The sequence below is a fragment of the Anolis carolinensis genome, unplaced genomic scaffold, assembly GCF_035594765.1.
Source record: "Anolis carolinensis isolate JA03-04 unplaced genomic scaffold, rAnoCar3.1.pri scaffold_7, whole genome shotgun sequence".
NCBI lineage: Eukaryota > Metazoa > Chordata > Lepidosauria > Squamata > Dactyloidae > Anolis > Anolis carolinensis.
The window spans coordinates 40215916-40236076 of NW_026943818.1; the positions used below are offsets into that span (position 1 = coordinate 40215916).

The following is a 20161-nucleotide window of genomic DNA, read 5'->3' on the forward strand; positions in this document are numbered from 1 at the left end:
GTTTTGTGTCTCATAGACTTAGCATGGGGATTTGGTTAACCAGTTAAAATTCATGAGTAAACCAGGTTTTTTTAATAACCTGAAAAATTTCGGGGGGGGGGGGGGGTTTGAACCCCTAGCACACACCTCTCCCCGCTACAAACTTGTCAATATCTGCTTGAAATAGTGCCTGGAGGGACTCTTAATGTTTTGTGTCTCATAGACTTAGCATGGGGATTTGGTTAACCAGTTAAAATTCATGAGTAAACCAGGTTTTTTTAATAACCTGAAAAATTTCGGGGGGGGGGGGGGTTTGAACCCCTAGCACACACCTCTCCCCGCTACAAACTTGTCAATATCTGCTTGAAATAGTGCCTGGAGGGACTCTTAATGTTTTGTGTCTCATAGACTTAGCATGGGGATTTGGTTAACCAGTTAAAATTCATGAGTAAACCAGGTTTTTTTAATAACCTGAAAAATTTCGGGGGGGGGGGGGTTGAACCCCTAAAACCGCCCCCTCGCTACAGGCCTGGACACTAATATGTGGTGTGTTCCAGAGTCGACAAATCACACAATCTCTATATCTCCACAGACAATGGAACAACCACAAATTAATAATAACAACAACAACAACAATAATAATACATATCCATTCATGCCTTATTGCAAACCTGGTCTCACAGGTCAGTTATATGCACGGTTGACTGATTATTATATATATATATATAGATTATTATTATTATTATTATTATTATTATTATTATTTCTAATATTTCCATCTGGACACAGTTTCTTATCTTCCATATATACATACTAGCTGTGCCCGGCCAAGCGTTGCTGTGAAGTATGGTGGTATGGGAAATAAAGTATTGAGGAATTGGTGGTAGTTAAGGTAAACGGTAAAGGTGTGGAATCCATATAATTCAGTTAAAGCAGATAATATAAGATTATAAATGGGTTATATAGCTGTGTGGAAGGGCCTTGAGTCTACACTGCCATGTAATCCAGTTAAAATCTGATAATTTGTATTTTATAGGCAGTGTGGAAGAGGCCTAAGTGAGGCCTAACTCTGCCTGTTCCCTGGGCTGAGTGGGTTGCTAGGAGACCAAGTGGGCGGAGCTTAGCCTTCTAACTGGCAGCAATTGGATAAAAACAATTATTCCTCTCCCTCTAATTAGGACTTTATTTTTCTTTTTGTTGTATCAACCTAGAGGCGTGGATGATGGGTTGTGTTGTCAATTTTCGAGGTTGTGGGGGGTTTAGTTTTGTTGTTTTGGTGGTCGCCAGGATTCCATCACTCTTTTAAATAGATAGATAGATAGATAGATAGATAGATAGATAGATAGATAGCTTGCTGACCTGGCCTTGACCCAATGCTGGCAGGATCTTGACCGCTTCGGTGCCACTCGGATCCGGCAACGGAGGCCACAGGGAGGCCCAGATCCTGCAGGAAAAGCAGGATTAATATCAATATATCCTATATCAATGCCATAGGTCAGCCTTTGATTGTGCCTGCACCTGATTCTGGACCTGTAGCTTGATGTTTGCTGGGGATTCTGGGTCTGCAGACCAGCAAGAGATTTTAAGTCCTGAAACTGAGTGGTCCCTGTCTGATCATACAATCATAGAATCATAGAATAGTAGAGTTGGGAGAGACCTCATGGGCCATCCAGTCCAACCCCTTGCTAAGAAGCAGGAAATCGCATTCAAAGCACCCCCGACAGATGGCCATCCAGCCTCTGCTTAAAAGCCTCCAAAGAAGGAGCTTCCACCACGGCCCGGGGCAGAGAGTCATCACCAATACCATCTCCATCTCCATCTCCATCCCCATCTCCATCTCCATCCCCATCTCCATCTCCATCTCCATCACCATCTCCATTACCATCACCATCATCTCCAACACCAACATCATCACCAATACCATCTCCATCTTCATCTCCATCACCATCACCATCATCTCCATTAACATCACCATCATATCTCCAACACCAACATCATCACCAATACCATCTCCATCTCCATCCCCATCTCCATCTCCATCACCATCTCCATCACCATCACCATTATCTCCATTACCATCACCATCATCACCAACATCAACATCATCACCAATACCATCTCCATCTTCATCTCCATCTCCATCCCCATCTCCATCTCCATCCCCATCTCCATCTCCATCACCATCTCCATTACCATCACCATCACCATCATCTCCAACACCAACATCATCACCAATACCATCTCCATCTTCATCTCCATCACCATCACCATCATCTCCATTAACATCACCATCATATCTCCAACACCAACATCATCACCAATACCATCTCCATCTCCATCCCCATCTCCATCTCCATCCCCATCTCCATCTCCATCACCATCTCCATCACCATCTCCATTACCATCACCATCACCATCATCTCCAACACCAACATCATCACCAATACCATCTCCATCTTCATCTCCATCACCATCACCATCATCTCCATTAACATCACCATCATATCTCCAACACCAACATCATCACCAATACCATCTCCATCTCCATCCCCATCTCCATCTCCATCACCATCTCCATCACCATCACCATTATCTCCATTACCATCACCATCATCACCAACATCAACATCATCACCAATACCATCTCCATCTCCATCCCCATCTCCATCTCCATCTCCATCTCCATCACCATCACCATCACCATTATCTCCATTACCATCACCATCATCACCAACACCAACATCATCACCAATACCATCTCCATCTCCATCCCCATCTCCATCTCCATCTCCATCACCATCACCATTATCTCCATTACCATCACCATCATCACCAACATCAACATCATCACCAATACCATCTCCATCTTCATCTCCATCTCCATCCCCATCTCCATCTCCATCCCCATCTCCATCTCCATCACCATCTCCATTACCATCACCATCACCATCATCTCCAACACCAACATCATCACCAATACCATCTCCATCTTCATCTCCATCACCATCTCCATCACCACCATCTCCATCATCACCAACATCAACATCATCACCAATACCATCTTCATCTCCATTATCACCACCATCACCATCACCACCACCTCCATTAGCATCACCATCATCACCAACACCAACACCAATAGAATCATAGAATAGTAGAGTTGGAAGAGACCACATGGGCCATCTAGTCCAACCCCTTGCTAAGAAGCAGGAAATCGCATTCAAAGCACCCCCGACAGATGGCCATCCAGCCTCTGCTTCAAAGCCTCCAAGGAAGGAGCCTCCACCACGGCCCCGGGGAGAGAGTTCCACTGGTGAACAGCCCTTCTCACAGTGAGGAAGTTCTTCCTGATGTTCAGACGGAATCTCCTTCCTTTCCTGTCGTTTGAAGCCCTTGTTCCCTTGTGTCCAAGTCTCCAGGGCAGCAGAAAACAAGCTCCCTCCCTCCTCCCTAGGACTTCCCTTCACGTATTTGTACCTGGCTATCATGTCTCCTCTCAGCCTTCTCTTCTGCAGGCTAAACATGCCCAGCTCTTTAAGCTGCTCCTCATAGGGCTTGTTCTCCAGACCTTTGATCATTTGAGTCTCCCTCCTCTGGACGCTTTCCAGCTTGTCAACATCTCCCTTCAACTGTGGTGCCCAGAATTGGACCCAGTGTGATTCCAGGTAACGTGGTCTGACCAAGGCAGAATAGAAAGAGGGGGAGCAGGACTTCCCTGGATCTAGACGCTATTCCCCTCTTGATGCAGGACAGAATCCCGTTGGCTTTTTTAGCTGCTGCATCACATTCCTGGCTCATGTTCCCCTTCCTCCCCACGAGGACTCCAAGGTCTTTTTCGCACACACTGCTCTCAAGCCAGGCCTCGTCCCCCATTCTGTATCTTTGATTTCCATTTTTTCTGCCGAAGTGAAGTCTCTTGCATTTGTCCCTGTTGAACTTCATTTTGTGAGTTTCGGCCAATCATCTCTCTAGTCTGTCAAGATCGTTTTGAATTCTGCTCCTGTCTTCTGGAGTGTTGGCTCTCCCTCCCAGTTTGGTGTCGTCTGCAAACTTGATGATCGTGCCTTCTAACCCTTCGTCTAAGTCAGGGGTCCTCAAACTTTTGAAGCCGAGGGCCGGTCCACAATCCTTCTGACTGTTGAGGGGCCGGATTATCATTTGAAAAAAAATACAAACAAATTCCGATGCACACTGCACATGTCTTATTTGTAGTGCAAAAACAACAACAACAACAACGAAAGAACAATACAATATTTAAAAATAAAAACAATTTTAACCAACATACATTTATCAGGTTTTCAATGGGAAGTGTGGTCCTGCTTCTGGCTAATGAGATAGTCAAGTTAATTAGGGTTGTTGTTGTTGTTGTTGTTGTTGTTGTTGTTAGGCTCGCCCAAAGTCTGAAATGACTTGAAGGCACACAAGTCTAAAATTTATTTATTTATTTATTATTTACTGCATTTGTTTACTACATTTGTATCACACCCTTCTCACCCCAAAGGGGACTCAGAGTGGCTTACAAATTATATGTACATACAATATATTATATTATTAGCCTAGCACAATATTAGCATTATATATTACTATATTGAACTATACCACTATACTGTAATATTATTAGTAATATTATATGTAATATAGAATATATAGTTAATATTATTATATGGTATTATTATTAGTGTTATAGTGTATTACATTATAATATTATTATCAATATTATATGTACATATAATATATTATATTATTAGCCTAGCACAATATTAGCATTATATATTACTATATTGAACTATACCACTATACTGTAATATTATTAGTAATATTATATGTAATATAGAATATATAATTAATATTATTATATGGTATTATTATTAGTGTTATATTGTATTACATTATAATATTATTATCAATATTATATGTATATACAATATATTGTATTATAAAACTGAGGGCGGGGGCCAGGTAAATGACCTCGGAGGGCCGCATCCGGCCCCCGGGCCTTAGTTTGGGGACCCCTGGTCTAAGTCGTTAATAAAGATCCTGAACAGAACCGGGCCCAGGACGGAGCCCTGCTTGTGGCACTCCACTTGTCACTTCTTTCCATGATGAAGACGACGCATTGGTGAGAATCACCCTTTGGGTTCGTTCGCTTAGCCAATTCCAGATCCACCTCACCGTCGTTTTGTCTAGCCCACATTTGACTAGTTTCCTTGCCAGAAGGTCGTGGGGGACTTTGTCGAAGGCCTTACTGAACTCCAGGTACGCTACATCCACGGCATTCCCTGTATCGACCCAACTCGTAACTCTATCGAAAAAAGAGATCAGATGAGTCTGGCATGACTTGTTTTTGGTAAATCCGTGTTGACTATTAGCAATTGTTTCTAAGTGTTCGCAGACCACTTCCTTAATGATCTTTTCCAGAATTTTGCCTGGTATTGATGTGAGGCTGACCGGATATTGGTCATTGTTTGGGTCGTTCTTTTTGATGGCCAGTTCGCTAGTGAAGCAAGGTCAGAAGCAGAGATGAGCTCAGAGGAGGAGATTCCAGGTGGATAGTCTAATGAGCAGATAGATAGGAGGTTTGCCTTTTGTCAACACAGGGCAGCTCAGCAGAGTTTGTGAAGGTCAATACACGTGTCCTTATAAGTTTCTCAGGGGAGAAGATACGATTTTCTGTCTATATTAGCAAGACCAGAAGGCTTTTTCACCAGTCTGGTCAGCGTTGGTTCTTGAGGATACATCTCTTGACAGGTCAAGCCTGTTAAGGGATTTCTAGTTCCATATTTCCTGTTGCTCATGTTCCTGAATCTCATGTTGTTGATTTATTCCTGGTTTTTGATGCTACTCTTGTACTTGAAAGGCAACAGATTACAGGAGCTGTCTTTGTAGATCTGTCAGCTGCATTTGAAACTAAAACTCATCGCTTTCTCCTGAGAAAAAAATATAATATCACAAAGAGGGGTCTCTTTCTTTATCTATGGTCTTATGAGACCATCTAGATGGCCTTTGGGGGTCTCTTGACTTACCTATGACCTTACAAGACCATCTAGATGGCCTTTGGGGTTCCCTTGACTTATCTATGACTTTACAAGACCATCTAGATGGCCTTTGGGGGTTCCTTTCCTTATCTATAATATTAGGAGACTACAATGCAGCCTGAGCCCTGTCACATGCACAATGCAGGACCTCGATAAATAATAATAATAATAATAATAATAATAATAATAATAATAATAAACCAGTACAAGAAAACCGCACTACAAACTAGAGCTGACAGCTGGCACAACAAAACATTGCATGGAAAGTTCCTTGACAAAATTGAAGGAAAAGCTGATAATAATAATAATAATAATAATAATAATACCAGTACAAGAAAACCGCACTACAAACTAGAGCTGACAGCTGGCACAACAAAACATTGCATGGAAAGTTCCTTGACAAAATTGAAGGAAAAGCTGATAATAATAATAATAATAATAATAATAATAATAATACCAGTACAAGAAAACCGCACTACAAACTAGAGCTGACAGCTGGCACAACAAAACATTGCATGGAAAGTTCCTTGACAAAATTGAAGGAAAAGCTGATAATAATAATAATAATAATAATAATAATAATAATAATAATAATACCAGTACAAGAAAACCGCACTACAAACTAGAGCTGACAGCTGGCACAACAAAACATTGCATGGAAAGTTCCTTGACAAAATTGAAGGAAAAGCACAGACAGACTACAAACAGAGGCACAACTATGTGGCCCAAATGATTCACTGAAACTTATGCCTCAATTACCACCTCCCAGCAGGAAAGAACTGGTGGGATCACAAACCTGCAAAAGTCTTGGAAAATACATCACACAGTCCTAGACACTTGGGAAGTGTCTGACTTGTGATTTTGTGATACGAAATCCAGCATATCTATCTTGTTTGCTGTGACATAATAAAATAATAATAATAATAATAATAATAATAATAATAATAATAATAATAACTGGTCTTACAAGTAAAGCAAGCAGTCAAAGAAGAAGAAAATGCCCTGGCAGAATATGTCAAACAAAGTGAAGAACCTGCTTTGATTGAAGTCAAAAATCAGAAACTCCTCAAAACACAGCAGACAAAAAACCAGTACAAGAAAACCGCACTACAAACTAGAGCTGACAGCTGGCACAACAAAACATTGCATGGAAAGTTCCTTGACAAAATTGAAGGAAAAGCTGACAAGGAGAAGACCTGGCTCTGGCTCACGAATGGGACCCTGAAGAAGGAGACAGAAGGCCTGATCCTTGCAGCCCAGGAGCAAGACATCAGGACAAAGGCCATTCAGGCCAAGATCGAAAAATCAGCTGATGACCCAAAATGCAGACTGTGCAAGGAAACCGACGAAACCATGGATCATATCCTCAGCTGCTGTAAGAAAATCGCACAGACAGACTACAAACAGAGGCACAACTGTGTGGCCCAAATGATTCATTGGAACTTCTGCCTCAAGTCCCACCTCCCAGCAGCAAAGAACTGGTGGGATCACAAACCTGCAAAAGTCTTGGAAAATGAGCACGCAAAGATACTGTGGGACTTGGGAAGTGTTCGACTTGTGGTTTTGTGATACGAAATCCAGCATTTCTATCTTGTTTGCTGTGTTACAATAATAATAATAATAATAATAATAATAATAATAATAATAATAATAATAATAATACATCACAGTCCTAGACACTTGGGAAGTGTCTGACTTGTGATTTTGCGATACGAAATCCAGCATATCTATCTTGTTTGCTGTGACATAATAAAATAATAATAATAATAATAATAATAATGAATTATTAGTAATATTATCACTCACCTCTTTTTGCTGAAGTGAAACCCGCCGGCTGCCATCAGGAAGGCAACGAAGATCCCCAAAGAGAGGAAGCTCAAGGCCAGCGCCGTCTGCTGAGAGTCTGGCGAAGAAAAAGGGAGACGTAGTTTTAGGGAAGTGGGGAAGGAATATTGGAATAATAATAATAATAATAATAAGTAATTAAAAGTGGTGCAGCTGGTTAGTAGCCAGCTGCAATAAATCATGAGTTCGAATCCAGCCTGGGTCGGATTGAGCTCCCGACCATTAATAGCCTAGCTCACTGTTGACCTAAGCAACTCGAAAGACAGTTGCATCTCTCACAACCTCAGAGGATGCCTGCCATAGATGGGGGCGAAACGTCAGGAGAGAATGCTTCTGGAACATGGAGATATATTCCTCACAACCTCTGAGGATGCCTGCCATAGATGGGGCGAAACGTCAGGAGAGAATGCTTCTGGAACATGGAGATATATTCCTCACAGCCTCTGAGGAGGCCTGCCATAGATGTGGGCGAAACGTCAGGAGAGAATGCTTCTGGAACATGGAGATATATTCCTCACAACCTCTGAGGATGCCTGCCATAAATGTGGGCGAAACGTCAGGAGAGAATGCTTCTGGGACATGGAGATATATTCCTCACAGCCTCTGAGGAGGCCTGCCATAGATGTGGGTGAAACGTCAGGAGAGAATGCTTCTGGAACATGGAGATATATTCCTCACAAACTCTGAGGAGGCCTGCCATAGATGTGGGTGAAACGTCAGGAGAGAATGCTTCTGGAACATGGAGATATATTCCTCACAACCTCTGAGGATGCCTGCCATAGATGGGGGCGAAACGTCAGGAGAGAATGCTTCTGGAACATGGAGATATATTCCTCACAAACTCTGAGGATGCCTGCCATAGATGGGGGCGAAACGTCAGGAGAGAATGCTTCTGGAACATGGAGATATATTCCTCACAACCTCTGAGGAGGCCTGCCATCGATGGGGGCGAAACGTCAGGAGAGAATGCTTCTGGGACATGGAGATATATTCCTCACAACCTCAGAGGATGCCTGCCATAGATGTGGGCGAAACGTCAGGAGAGAATGCTTCTGGGACATGGAGATATATTCCTCACAACCTCAGAGGATGCCTGCCATAGATGGGGGCGAAACGTCAGGAGAGAATGCTTCTGGAACATGGAGATATATTCCTCACAACCTCAGAGGATGCCTGCCATAGATGGGGGCGAAACGTCAGGAGAGAATGCTTCTGGGACATGGAGATATATTCCTCACAACCTCAGAGGATGCCTGCCATAGATGTGGGCGAAACGTCAGGAGAGAATGCTTCTGGAACATGGAGATATATTCCTCACAACCTCTGAGGATGCCTGCCATAGATGGGGGCGAAACGTCAGGAGAGAATGCTTCTGGAACATGGCCATATAGCCCGGAAAACACACAACAATCCTGTGATCCCGGCCATGAAAGCCTGCAGTCTCCTAATTTGCCAATTTACGAGTCACGCAGTGCGCTGGGCCCATAACCCTTGTTAGTTATGTCCAAAAGGAGATTCCCCACAAACAGACCGATTGGGACTGGATAAAGGGCCGGGCTGTGGCGCAGCTGGTTAGTAGCCAGCTGCAATAAATCACTACTGACCGAAGAGGTCATGAGTTCGAAGCCAGTTTGGGTCTGAGTGAGCTTCTGACCATTAATAGTCTAGCTCGTTATTAACCTATGCAGCTCAAAAGACAGTTGCATCTGTCGAGTAGGAAATTTAGGTACCGCTTTATGCGGGGAGGCTAATTTAACTAGTTTACGACACCATAAAACCTTCCAGCAGCGTGGGTGCGGAAAGGAATGAGGAAGCACTCCACCAAGGACTCGGTGTCACAAGTGGATGGTGAAGCGGCAGCGCCCCCTGTGGCCGCATAGAGAATACCCTCAGGAAGCCGGGAGCTGGAAAATGTTAAATTGCCTCTGTGTCTGTCTATATATGTCGTACGTCTAATAACGGCATCGGATGTTTGCCATGTGTATGTGCATTGCGATCCGCCCTGAGAAAGAAGAGCAGGATATAAATACTGTAAATAAATGAATAAATAAACAATAGGGGATACAACCTGGAAGGGTTGCAAAGAGGACGTGGGGCTGGCAGGTGGGCTCTTCCTCCTCCTCGCCCGTGGAAACCCACACCCCTGCCAGGTAGGCCGCCTGCGGGTCCAGGTCCCGGAAGGTGAGCTCCCTGCTGGAAGCGTTGGCCTCGTAGTCTGGGGAGGGAAGGAATAATAATAATAATAATTATTATTATTATTATTATTATTTGATTAAACCTGCTTTGATTGAAGTCAAAAATCAGAAACTCCTCAAAACACAGCAGACAAAGAATCAGTACGAGAAAACCGCACTACAAACTAGAGCAGAATCAGTACGAGAAAACCGCACTACAAACTAGAGCAGAATCAGTACAAGAAAACCGCACTACAAACTAGAGCAGAATCAGTACGAGAAAACCGCACTACAAACTAGAGCAGAATCAGTACGAGAAAACTGCACTACAAACTAGAGCAGAATCAGTACGAGAAGACCGCACTACAAACTAGAGCAGAATCAGTACAAGAAAACCGCACTACAAACTAGAGCAGAATCAGTACGAGAAAACTGCACTACAAACTAGAGCAGAATCAGTACAAGAAAACCGCACTACAAACTAGAGCAGAATCAGTACGAGAAAACTGCACTACAAACTAGAGCAGAATCAGTACAAGAAAACCGCACTACAAACTAGAGCAGAATCAGTACGAGAAAACTGCACTACAAACTAGAGCAGAATAAGTACAAGAAAACCGCACTACAAACTAGAGCAGAATCAGTACGAGAAAACCGCACTACAAACTAGAGCAGAATCAGTACAAGAAAACCGCACTACAAACTAGAGCAGAATCAGTACGAGAAAACCGCACTACAAACTAGAGCAGAATCAGTACGAGAAACCCGCACTACAAACTACAGCAGAATCAGTACGAGAAACCCGCACTACAAACTAGAGCAGAATCAGTACAAGAAAACCGCACTACAAACTAGAGCAGAATCAGCACGAGAAAACCGCACTACAAACTAGAGCTGACAGCTGGCACCACAAAACATTGCATGGAAAGTTCCTTGACAAAATTGAAGGAAAAGCTGATAAGGAGAAGACCTGGCTCTGGCTCACGAATGGGACCCTGAAGAAGGAGACAGAAGGCCTGATCCTTGCAACCCAGGAGCAAGACATCAGGACAAAGGCCATTATTAATAATAATAATAATAATAATAATAATAATAATAATAATAATAATAATAATAGAAGACCTGACTCTGGCTCACGAATGGGACCCTGAAGAAGGAGACAGAAGGCCTGATCCTTGCAGCCCAGGAGCAAGACATCAGGACAAAGGCAATTCAGGCCAAGATCGAAAAATCAGCTGATGACCCAAAATGCAGACTGTGCAAGGAAACCGACGAAACCATTTATCATATCCTCAGCTGCTGTAAGAAAATTGCACAGACAGACTACAAACAGAGGTACAACTATGTGGCCCAAATGATCCATTGGAACTTATGCCTCAAGTCCCACCTCAGAGCAGGAAAGAACTGGTGGGATCACAAACCTGCAGAAGTCTTGGAAAATGAACATGCAAAGATACTGTGGGACTTCCGAATCCAGACTGACAAAGTTCTGGAACACAACACACCAGACATCACAGTTGTGGAAAAGAAAAAGGTTTGGATCATTGATGTCGCCATCCCAGGTGAGAGTCGCATTGACAGAAAACAACAGGAAAAACTCAGCCGCTCTCAGGACCTCAAGCCTGAACTTCAAAGACTCTGGCAGAAACCAGTGCAGGTGGTCCCGGTGGTGATGGGCACACTGGGTGCCGTGCCAAAAGATCTCAGCCGGCATTTGGAAACAATAGACATTGACAAAATCACGATCTGCCAACTGCAAAAGGCCACCCTGCTGGGATCTGCACGCATCATCCGAAAATACATCACACAGTCTTAAACGCTTGGGAAGTGATTTTGTGATTTTGTGATACGAAATCCAGCAGATCTATCTTGTTTGATGTGTCATAATAATAATAATAATATACATCACACAGTCCTAGACACTTGGGAAGTGTTCGACTTGGGATTTTGTGATACGAAATCCAGCATATGCATTCTGTTTGCTGTGTCATAATAATAATAATAATAATAATAATAATAATAATAATAATAATAATAATAATAATATCAACATTGGAGGCCATTCTAATATTGTGAGCATTGCTTCTGCCCATGCGGCCCACTCACAGGCGGTCTCTGTCTGGGGCTCCCCATCTTTCCGGCAACAGAGGATGTACTTCTTGGCGGCCCCGGGGCATCCGGACAGGGCGCGGGGGGGCTCCCAGCGGACCCGGGCCCAATGTGACCCCGCACTCAGCACCTCCAGGCGCACGGGGACCTCCAGGGAAGCTGTACAGAAGAAACACAAGATAATGATGATAATTATTATGATTATTATTATTATTGTGGTTGAGTCTGATGATGAAGGGGGATTTGGGTCTATGCAGGCTGACCATGGCAATGTTGATGAGGGAAATGTTGAAGGCTCTGAATTGTTAGAGAGGCCACAGACGAGCAGTGAAGCAGAAGCCAGTGAGAAAGGTGACCTTTCACAGGATTTAGAACATCAGAACATCAACAAGTCCCAGGTGTCTCTGGCAGCGAGTCAGAGGAGTCTTCCTTAGATACAAGGTTTAAGGTTAAGAGTTCATCGTCCCAGGCATTCTCTTAGGATAGCTGATAAATGTGTGGGAACTCAAGGTCAGAGGAATGCTTTCTTAGCCTGTAAGCATGGTTAAATAAGGGAGAAACGGGGAAAAATTTCAGACATTGGTTTTGGAAGCAGAGTTCCTGTCTTGTCTATGCTCTTGGGAAAGTATTCTTGCTTTTGCTCATGCCTGGATCTTGCATTTTGGATTGTGTTCTGAAGCAACGTTGGTTTTGGAAACGAGTTCCTGTCTTGTCTATGCTCTTGGAAAAGTATTCTTCCATTTGCTCATGCCTGGATCTTTGATTTTGGATTGTGTTCTGAAGTTCATGCTACCTTGTTTTCAGGATTGATTTGCTATATTGGAGACTTTGAACTATATTTGGATGATTGCTTTCTTTACTGCTTTTTATTCAGACTTTGCTATCTTTTATAAATAAACTATTTAAACCAAGTCTGTTGTGGTGGAGCGTGTGTCAAGAGCAAGGTGAATCAGTGATGAGGTGCAACAATTATTATATGAAACCACCCATTAATAGTAGTAATTGTACATATTACTAGTACTACTACTATATAAAGCCACAAATTAACAGTCATAATTTTACACCTATTTGTTGTTGTTGTTGTTATTTATCAAATTCCTGCAAAGTTTTGCAAGTTCGGTCAACTTTTTGCATGCAGCCGGACCCTCCGGAACTCACCGTTCCGATGAAAAACGTGGACGGACTCAAAAGTGACCATGGCAATGTTGATGAGGGAAATGTTGAAGGCTCTGTTAGAGAGGCCACAGACTAGCAGTGAAGCAGAAGCCAGTGATAAAGGTGACCTTTCACAGGATTTAGAACATCAGAACATCAACAAGTCCCAGGTGTCTCTGGCAGTGAGTCAGAGGAGTCTTCCTTAGATAGGGATACAAGGTTTAAGGTTAAGAGTTCATCATCCCAGGCGTTCTCTTAGGATAGCTGATAAACGTGTGGGAACTCAAGGTCAGAGGAATGTTTTCTTAAGCATGGTTAAATAGGGAGAAATGGGGAAAGATTTCAGACGAAGCAACGTTGGTTTTGGAAACGAGTTCCTGTCTTGTCTATGCTCTTGGAAAAATATTCTTCCATTTGCTCTTGCCTGGATTGAGTTCTGAAGTTCATGCTGCCCTGTTTTCAGGATTGATTTGCTATATTGGAGACTTTGAACTATATTCTCCGGACTGCCTTTGCGTTTGGATGATCGCTTTCTTTACTGCTTTTTATTCAGACTCACCGTTCCGATGAAAAACGTGGACGGACTCGAAAGTGGACCAGCGGCCGGAGTCTTCGGCCACGCCGTGGACAGCCAGGTGGTAACACTGGTTGGGCTGCAACGTCCCTGCAAAGCGGAAGCGGAGGAGAGGCTGAGACAGTGTGACTCGCCTGGCGTTCCCCATAGTATTAGTGTTATTATTATTGAGGCTGGATGGCCATCTGTCGAGATGGTTTTGATGCTGCTCTTCCCACATGAAGGCAGAAAGCGGTTGGACTAGATGGCCTATAGAGGTCCCTTTCAACTCTATTATTATTATTATTATTATTATTATTATTATTATTATTATTATTATTGAGTCTGGATGGACATCTATCAGGGATGCTTTGATGGTGCTTTCCCACCTTATTTGAATGCAAATAAGGAAGGTTGGTCTAGATGGCCTATAGAGGTCCCTTTCAACTCTATTATTATTATTATTATTATTATTATTATTATTATTATTATTATTATTATTGAGTCTGGATGGACATCTATCAGGGATGCTTTGATGGTGCTTTCCCACCTTATTTGAATGCAAATAAGGAAGGTTGGTCTAGATGGCCTATAGAGGTCCCTTTCAACTCTATTATTATTATTATTATTATTATTATTATTATTATTATTATTATTATTGAGTCTGGATGGACATCTATCAGGGATGCTTTGATGGTGCTTTCCCACCTTATTTGAATGCAAATAAGGAAGGTTGGTCTAGATGGCCTATAGAGGTCCCTTTCAACTCTATTATTATTATTATTATTATTATTATTATTATTATTATTATTATTATTATTATTGAGTCTGGATGGACATCTATCAGGGATGCTTTGATAGTGCTTTCCCACCTTATTTGAATGCAAATAAGGAAGGTTGGTCTAGATGGCCTTTAGAGGTCCCTTCTATATCTATTTATTATCATGATTACTATCATTAAGTAGATATATGATATTTTAATATATTTAATGAGATATATAATATATTTAATATTATACATGTATTATATTTATGATTATTTGATCATTCCATATATTTAATATATTTAATGGTATATTTAATATATATACATATACATATATAGAATATTTAATGATATATTAATATGATTATTCAATCATTCCATATATTGAATAATATATTAATACATTTATCACAAACACACACATGTACAGTAGAGTCTCGCTTATCCAACGTTCTGGATTATCCAACGCATTTTTGTAGTCAATGTTTTCAATACATCATGATATTTTGGTGCTAAATTCGTAAATACAGTAATTACTACATAACATTACTGCGTATTGAACTACTTTTTCTGTCAAATTTGTTGTATAACATGATGTTTTGGTGCTTAATTTGTAAAATCATAACCTAATTTGATGTTTAATAGGCTTTTCCTTAATCCCTCCTTATTATCCAAGATATTCGCTTATCCAAGCTTCTGCCGGCCCGTTTAGCTTGGATAAGTGAGACTCTACTGTGTGTGTATATATATATATATATAGACTAGCTGTGCCCGGCCACGCGTTGCTGTGGCAAAGTGGTGGTGGTATTGGTTAAAAATTGTTGTGGAATTTTTATTTGACGTTATTTGTATTTTTTAAATTTTATTGTAACTTATCTTTTTATTTATTATGTTTTATTATTTTGTTGTATTATTTTTAGTTATTTTGTTATTATAGTATTTTATTGTATTAATTTTTTAGTTTTTATTATTATTTTTATTGTATTATTTGTATTTATTTTATTTTTTATTCTTTTATTAACACTCGGCTGAATGGGTTGCGAGGAGACCAAGTGGGCGGAGCTTAGCCTTCTAACTGGCAGCAATTGGATAAAAACAATTATTTCTCTCCCTCTAATTAGGATGGTGGGTTGTGCTGCCAAATTTCTAGGTTCTGGGGCTTGTACTTTTGTTGTTTAGTGGGAGGAACGAACACAATTACTCCTATATATATATATACTCAAAATAATTCCTATATATATATATACTCCTATATATATATATATACTCAAAATAATTCCGATATACGATTCAAAATGATTTTTGGACATGTATATTTTGGACATATATATTAGACATGTCCAAAAATCATTTTGAATCGTATATCGGAATTATTTTGAGTTGTTCTCGCTTTTTGATACGCATTCCGAGACATTGTCTCACAGCGCAACCAGCAATGTAATTCGAACCATTGTTGGCCCATTCTCTAATTGTCTCTTAATGTTTCGTTAATTCCCCCCCCCCAAAAAAATTTAAATATATTTTTAAAAATATTAAAAAAAATTGTTTCTGCAACCTACCTTGAATGGGAGCTTAGCGCAGCCTAACATGGCTGCCTCTCCCCAGCCAATTAGAAGCTTCCACGATGGACGCAAAGGTGGGGGCTAACGTTCTTCCACATGGAAGTTTGCCATACAAGACCGGTGTGTAGCGATTGCGCATGCGCGTCCCCCATTTTAGAAACATTTAGAATCATTATGAATTTTCGGAAATTTTTGGGTGAAAAAATAGGAAATATTTTCTATATCGAAGCGCCAGCGCCCCCTACTTTAGAAACGAGAATTGAAACATTTTTTTCATTGATCGGACATCGGATATATATATAAATAAAGGTAATGGAATCATGGCACCGGACAAAACAACTAAACTAAACGCCCCACAACCTCAAAAATTGACAGTACAACCTCTCATCCACGCCTCTACGTTCATACAACAAAAAGAAAAGAAAAAGTACATACATACATATACTATTCATATTATTATTATTATCTATCTATATATATATATATAAAAGGGTAATGGAATCATGGCACCGGACAAAACAACTAAACTAAATGCCCCACAACCTCGAAAATTGACAGCACAACCTCTCATCCATGCCTCTACGTTCATACAACAAAAAAAGAGAAAAAGTACATACATACATATACTATTAATATTATTATTATTATCTATATATATATAAAAGGGTAATGGAATCATGGCACCGGACAAAACAACTAAACTAAATGCCCCACAACCTCGAAAATTGACAGCACAACCTCTCATCCATGCCTCTATGTTCATACAACAAAAAGAAAAGAAAAAGTACATACATACATATACTATTCATATTATTATTATTATCTATATATATATAAATAAAGGTAATGGAATCATGGCACTGGACAAAACAACTAAACTAAATGCCCCACAACCTCGAAAATTGACAGCATAACCTCTAATCCATGCCTCTACGTTTATACAACAAAAAGAAAAGAAAAAGTAAGTCCTAGCCACAGCAACGCGTGGCCGGGCACAGCTAGTATATATACATACACAAATCTATGATTCTACGACTCACCCAAATTCTCGTAGACGTTCCCGGCCTCCAAATACTGGTCGGTGCACGGGGTCTCCGGAGGGGATTCTCCCAGCGCATGGCTCTCAAAGCAGAAGGCGATTGCATCCAACGGGGCTCGCCAGCGAGCCGTGAAGCGTGGGCCGGAGACGCTGACGTTCAACACAATGGGACCTGGTGTCCGAAACCACATACAATGAGAATGGGGAACAGCCTCGGAAACCAAACAACCGTGTCCGGATTCTAGAGCAGACCTCTAGAGTGAGACTCTACTGTATTAGCAGCGCAGCAGTGGTTGGATGGAAGCAGTGGAACGCAGAACGAAGAGACACTCAGAGACGTTGGTAAAACTATTTACAAAGTTTTACTGTATGCAGCAATAATCAACACAAACAGACTTGCAGACGACAGACGAACACAGGGCTGTTCTGTTCTCCAACAGAACTTGACTTGAACTCTAGGCAGACAGAACTCAACTGAACAGAACTGAACTGATGCAATCGTTATGCACAAACACTTGTGTCTGGATACTCCCTAGTTCCAGCCACACATCAAGGACATCATAGCTTCTTGGCCATTAACTCTTTCCACACTATGGTACATTCTGGATGATGCAATCAGTTGCAATACAAGCATGGCACAAATTGCATTTAAACACTAACAACTCACAAATACCACATTAACAGATTTGGCCATGGACAGGATCACGTACCTGCCTCTCGGGCCGGAGGGAGCAGAACTGAGCTGACCGGTGCGCCTCCGGCCTTGTTGGCGGCCTGCAGGGAGATGTTGTACGCGGCGCCCGAAAGGTCAGCCTCGAATGAGGTCCGGCCGCTCACTGTGGTCACCCAGTCGGTCACACACCCCCGGCAGTGCAGCAGGTCAAACGTCAGGGTGAAGTTGACCTCTCCGTAATCAGGGCCCAGCCTCTGCGGGAGAGAAAGAAAGGGCCAGACAGATAGACAGATAGATAGTAGGGTTGTCCAAAAAATAATTTTGATTCTTATATCGGAATTATTTTGGATTGTTCTCGCTCCAAAGGCTGCTCCAGTGGGAGATCCGGTGGCGGGCCTGCACCTCGTATGGAACGTCCTCGTCCAGGATAGATAGACAGATAGATAGATAGTAGGGTTGTCCAAAAAATCATTTTGATTCTTATATCGGAATTATTTCGGATTGTTCTCGCTTTTTGAACCGCGTTCCGAGACGCAACCGGCAATGTACCATCGTTGGCCCATTCTCTAAATGTGTCTTAATGTTTCGTTAAATTTTCCCCCCTCCAAAATTTTTTAAAATATATTAAAAAAAATTTTTTTTCCTGCAACCTACCTTGAATGGGAGCCTAGCGCAGCCTAAAATGGCTGCCGCTCCCGGGCCAATCAGACGCTTCCACGATGGATGCAAAGGTGGGGACTAGGGTCCTCTGCATCCACGTGGAAGATCGCCATAAAAGATAGGCAGACTGCTCCTGAGCCTGGAGGCTCCATGTATCAACCTGGTGGCGGGGTATAAATAAAGATGGTGGCGGGGTATAAATAAAGTTTTATTATTATTATTATTATTATTATCAACCTCTGTTACCTCCCATTCCAGAGTGACGTTCCTCGTCCCATCTCCTCGCAGCCGTCCCGCCGTGAGATTCACCGTCGGACTTCTGGCGATGGCTGAAAAAGACCGAGCAGCATGTGTTTAATGCCAAAACGGGGGAACGAGGTGGGTCTAGGTGCCCTCTGGGTGCCCCTTGGCTCACCCACCTCGTGGCACGGTCACGGCTGCGCTCCACTTGCTCCAAGGGCTGCTCCAGTGGGAGATCCGGTGGCGGGCCTGCACCTCGTACGGAACGTCCTCATCCAGGAAACACAGCACTGGAAGGGAAAGGGACTTGGCTTCAGGCTTCATCCACTTCAGCATTGAGGCCATACATTAATAATAATAACAATAATAATAATAATAATGATAATAATAATAATAATAATTTATTAATAATATTAATGATATTATGACACAGCAAACAAGATAGATATGTTGGATTTCGTTTCACAGAATCACAAGTCGAACACTTCCCAAGTGTCTAGGACTGTGTGAAACTCCTCAAAGCACAGCAGACAAAGAATCAGTAGAAGAAAACTGCACTACAAACTAGAGATGACAGCTGGCACAACAATTATTATTATTATTATTGTTATTATTATTATTATTTTATTATGACACAGCAAATGAAATAGATACGCTGGATTTCATATCACAAAATCACAAGTTGAACACTTCCCAAGTGTCTAGGACTGTGTGATGTATTTTTGGATGATGCGGCAGATCCCAGTAGGGTGGCCTTTTCCAGTGGGCAGATCGTGATTTTGTCAATGTCTATTGTTTCCAAACGCCAGCTGAGATCTTTTGGCACGGCACCCACCGGGACCACCTGTACTGGTTTCTGCCAGAGTCTTTGAAGTTCAGTGTTGAGGTCCTGATAGCGGCTGAGTTTTTCCTGTTGTTTTTCGTCAATGCGACTGTCACCTGGGATGGCAACATCCATGATCCAAACCTTTTTCTTTTCCACAACTGTGATGTCTGGTGTGTTGTGTTCCAGAACTTTGTCAGTCTGGATTCGGAAGTCCCACAGTATCTTTGTGTGCTCATTTTCCAAGACTTTTGCAGGTTTGTGATCCCACCAGTTCTTTGCTGCTGGGAGGTGGGACTTGAGGCATGAGTTCCAATGGATCATTTGGGCCACATAGTTGTGCCTCTGTTTGTAGTCTGTCTGTGTGATTTTCTTACAGCAGCTGAGGATATGATCAATGGTTTCGTCGGTTTCTTTGCACAGTCTGCATTTTGGGTCATCAGCTGATTTTTCGATCTTGGCCTGAATGGCCTTTGTCCTGATGTCTTGCTCCTGGGCTGCAAGGATCAGGCCTTCTGTCTCCTTCTTCAGGGTCCCATTCGTGAGCC

The 20161-nt window shown here is 42.0% G+C and overlaps 1 protein-coding gene across 1 annotated transcript in view; it reads right to left on the reverse strand.

Moving 5' to 3' along the window:
• il12rb1 (interleukin 12 receptor subunit beta 1) overlaps positions 1 to 20161 on the reverse strand; it is a 32966-nt gene that overhangs the window by 3750 nt on the left and 9055 nt on the right. The window contains exons 6-14 of the mRNA XM_062960207.1: positions 18970 to 19080; positions 18797 to 18879; positions 17928 to 18144; positions 17219 to 17389; positions 13857 to 13961; positions 12140 to 12301; positions 9928 to 10074; positions 7821 to 7917; positions 1339 to 1423 (exon numbers count right to left, since the gene is read on the reverse strand). Coding sequence (XP_062816277.1) covers positions 1339 to 1423; positions 7821 to 7917; positions 9928 to 10074; positions 12140 to 12301; positions 13857 to 13961; positions 17219 to 17389; positions 17928 to 18144; positions 18797 to 18879; positions 18970 to 19080 — 1178 coding nt within the window. The remainder of the gene's footprint in view (positions 1 to 1338; positions 1424 to 7820; positions 7918 to 9927; positions 10075 to 12139; positions 12302 to 13856; positions 13962 to 17218; positions 17390 to 17927; positions 18145 to 18796; positions 18880 to 18969; positions 19081 to 20161) is intronic.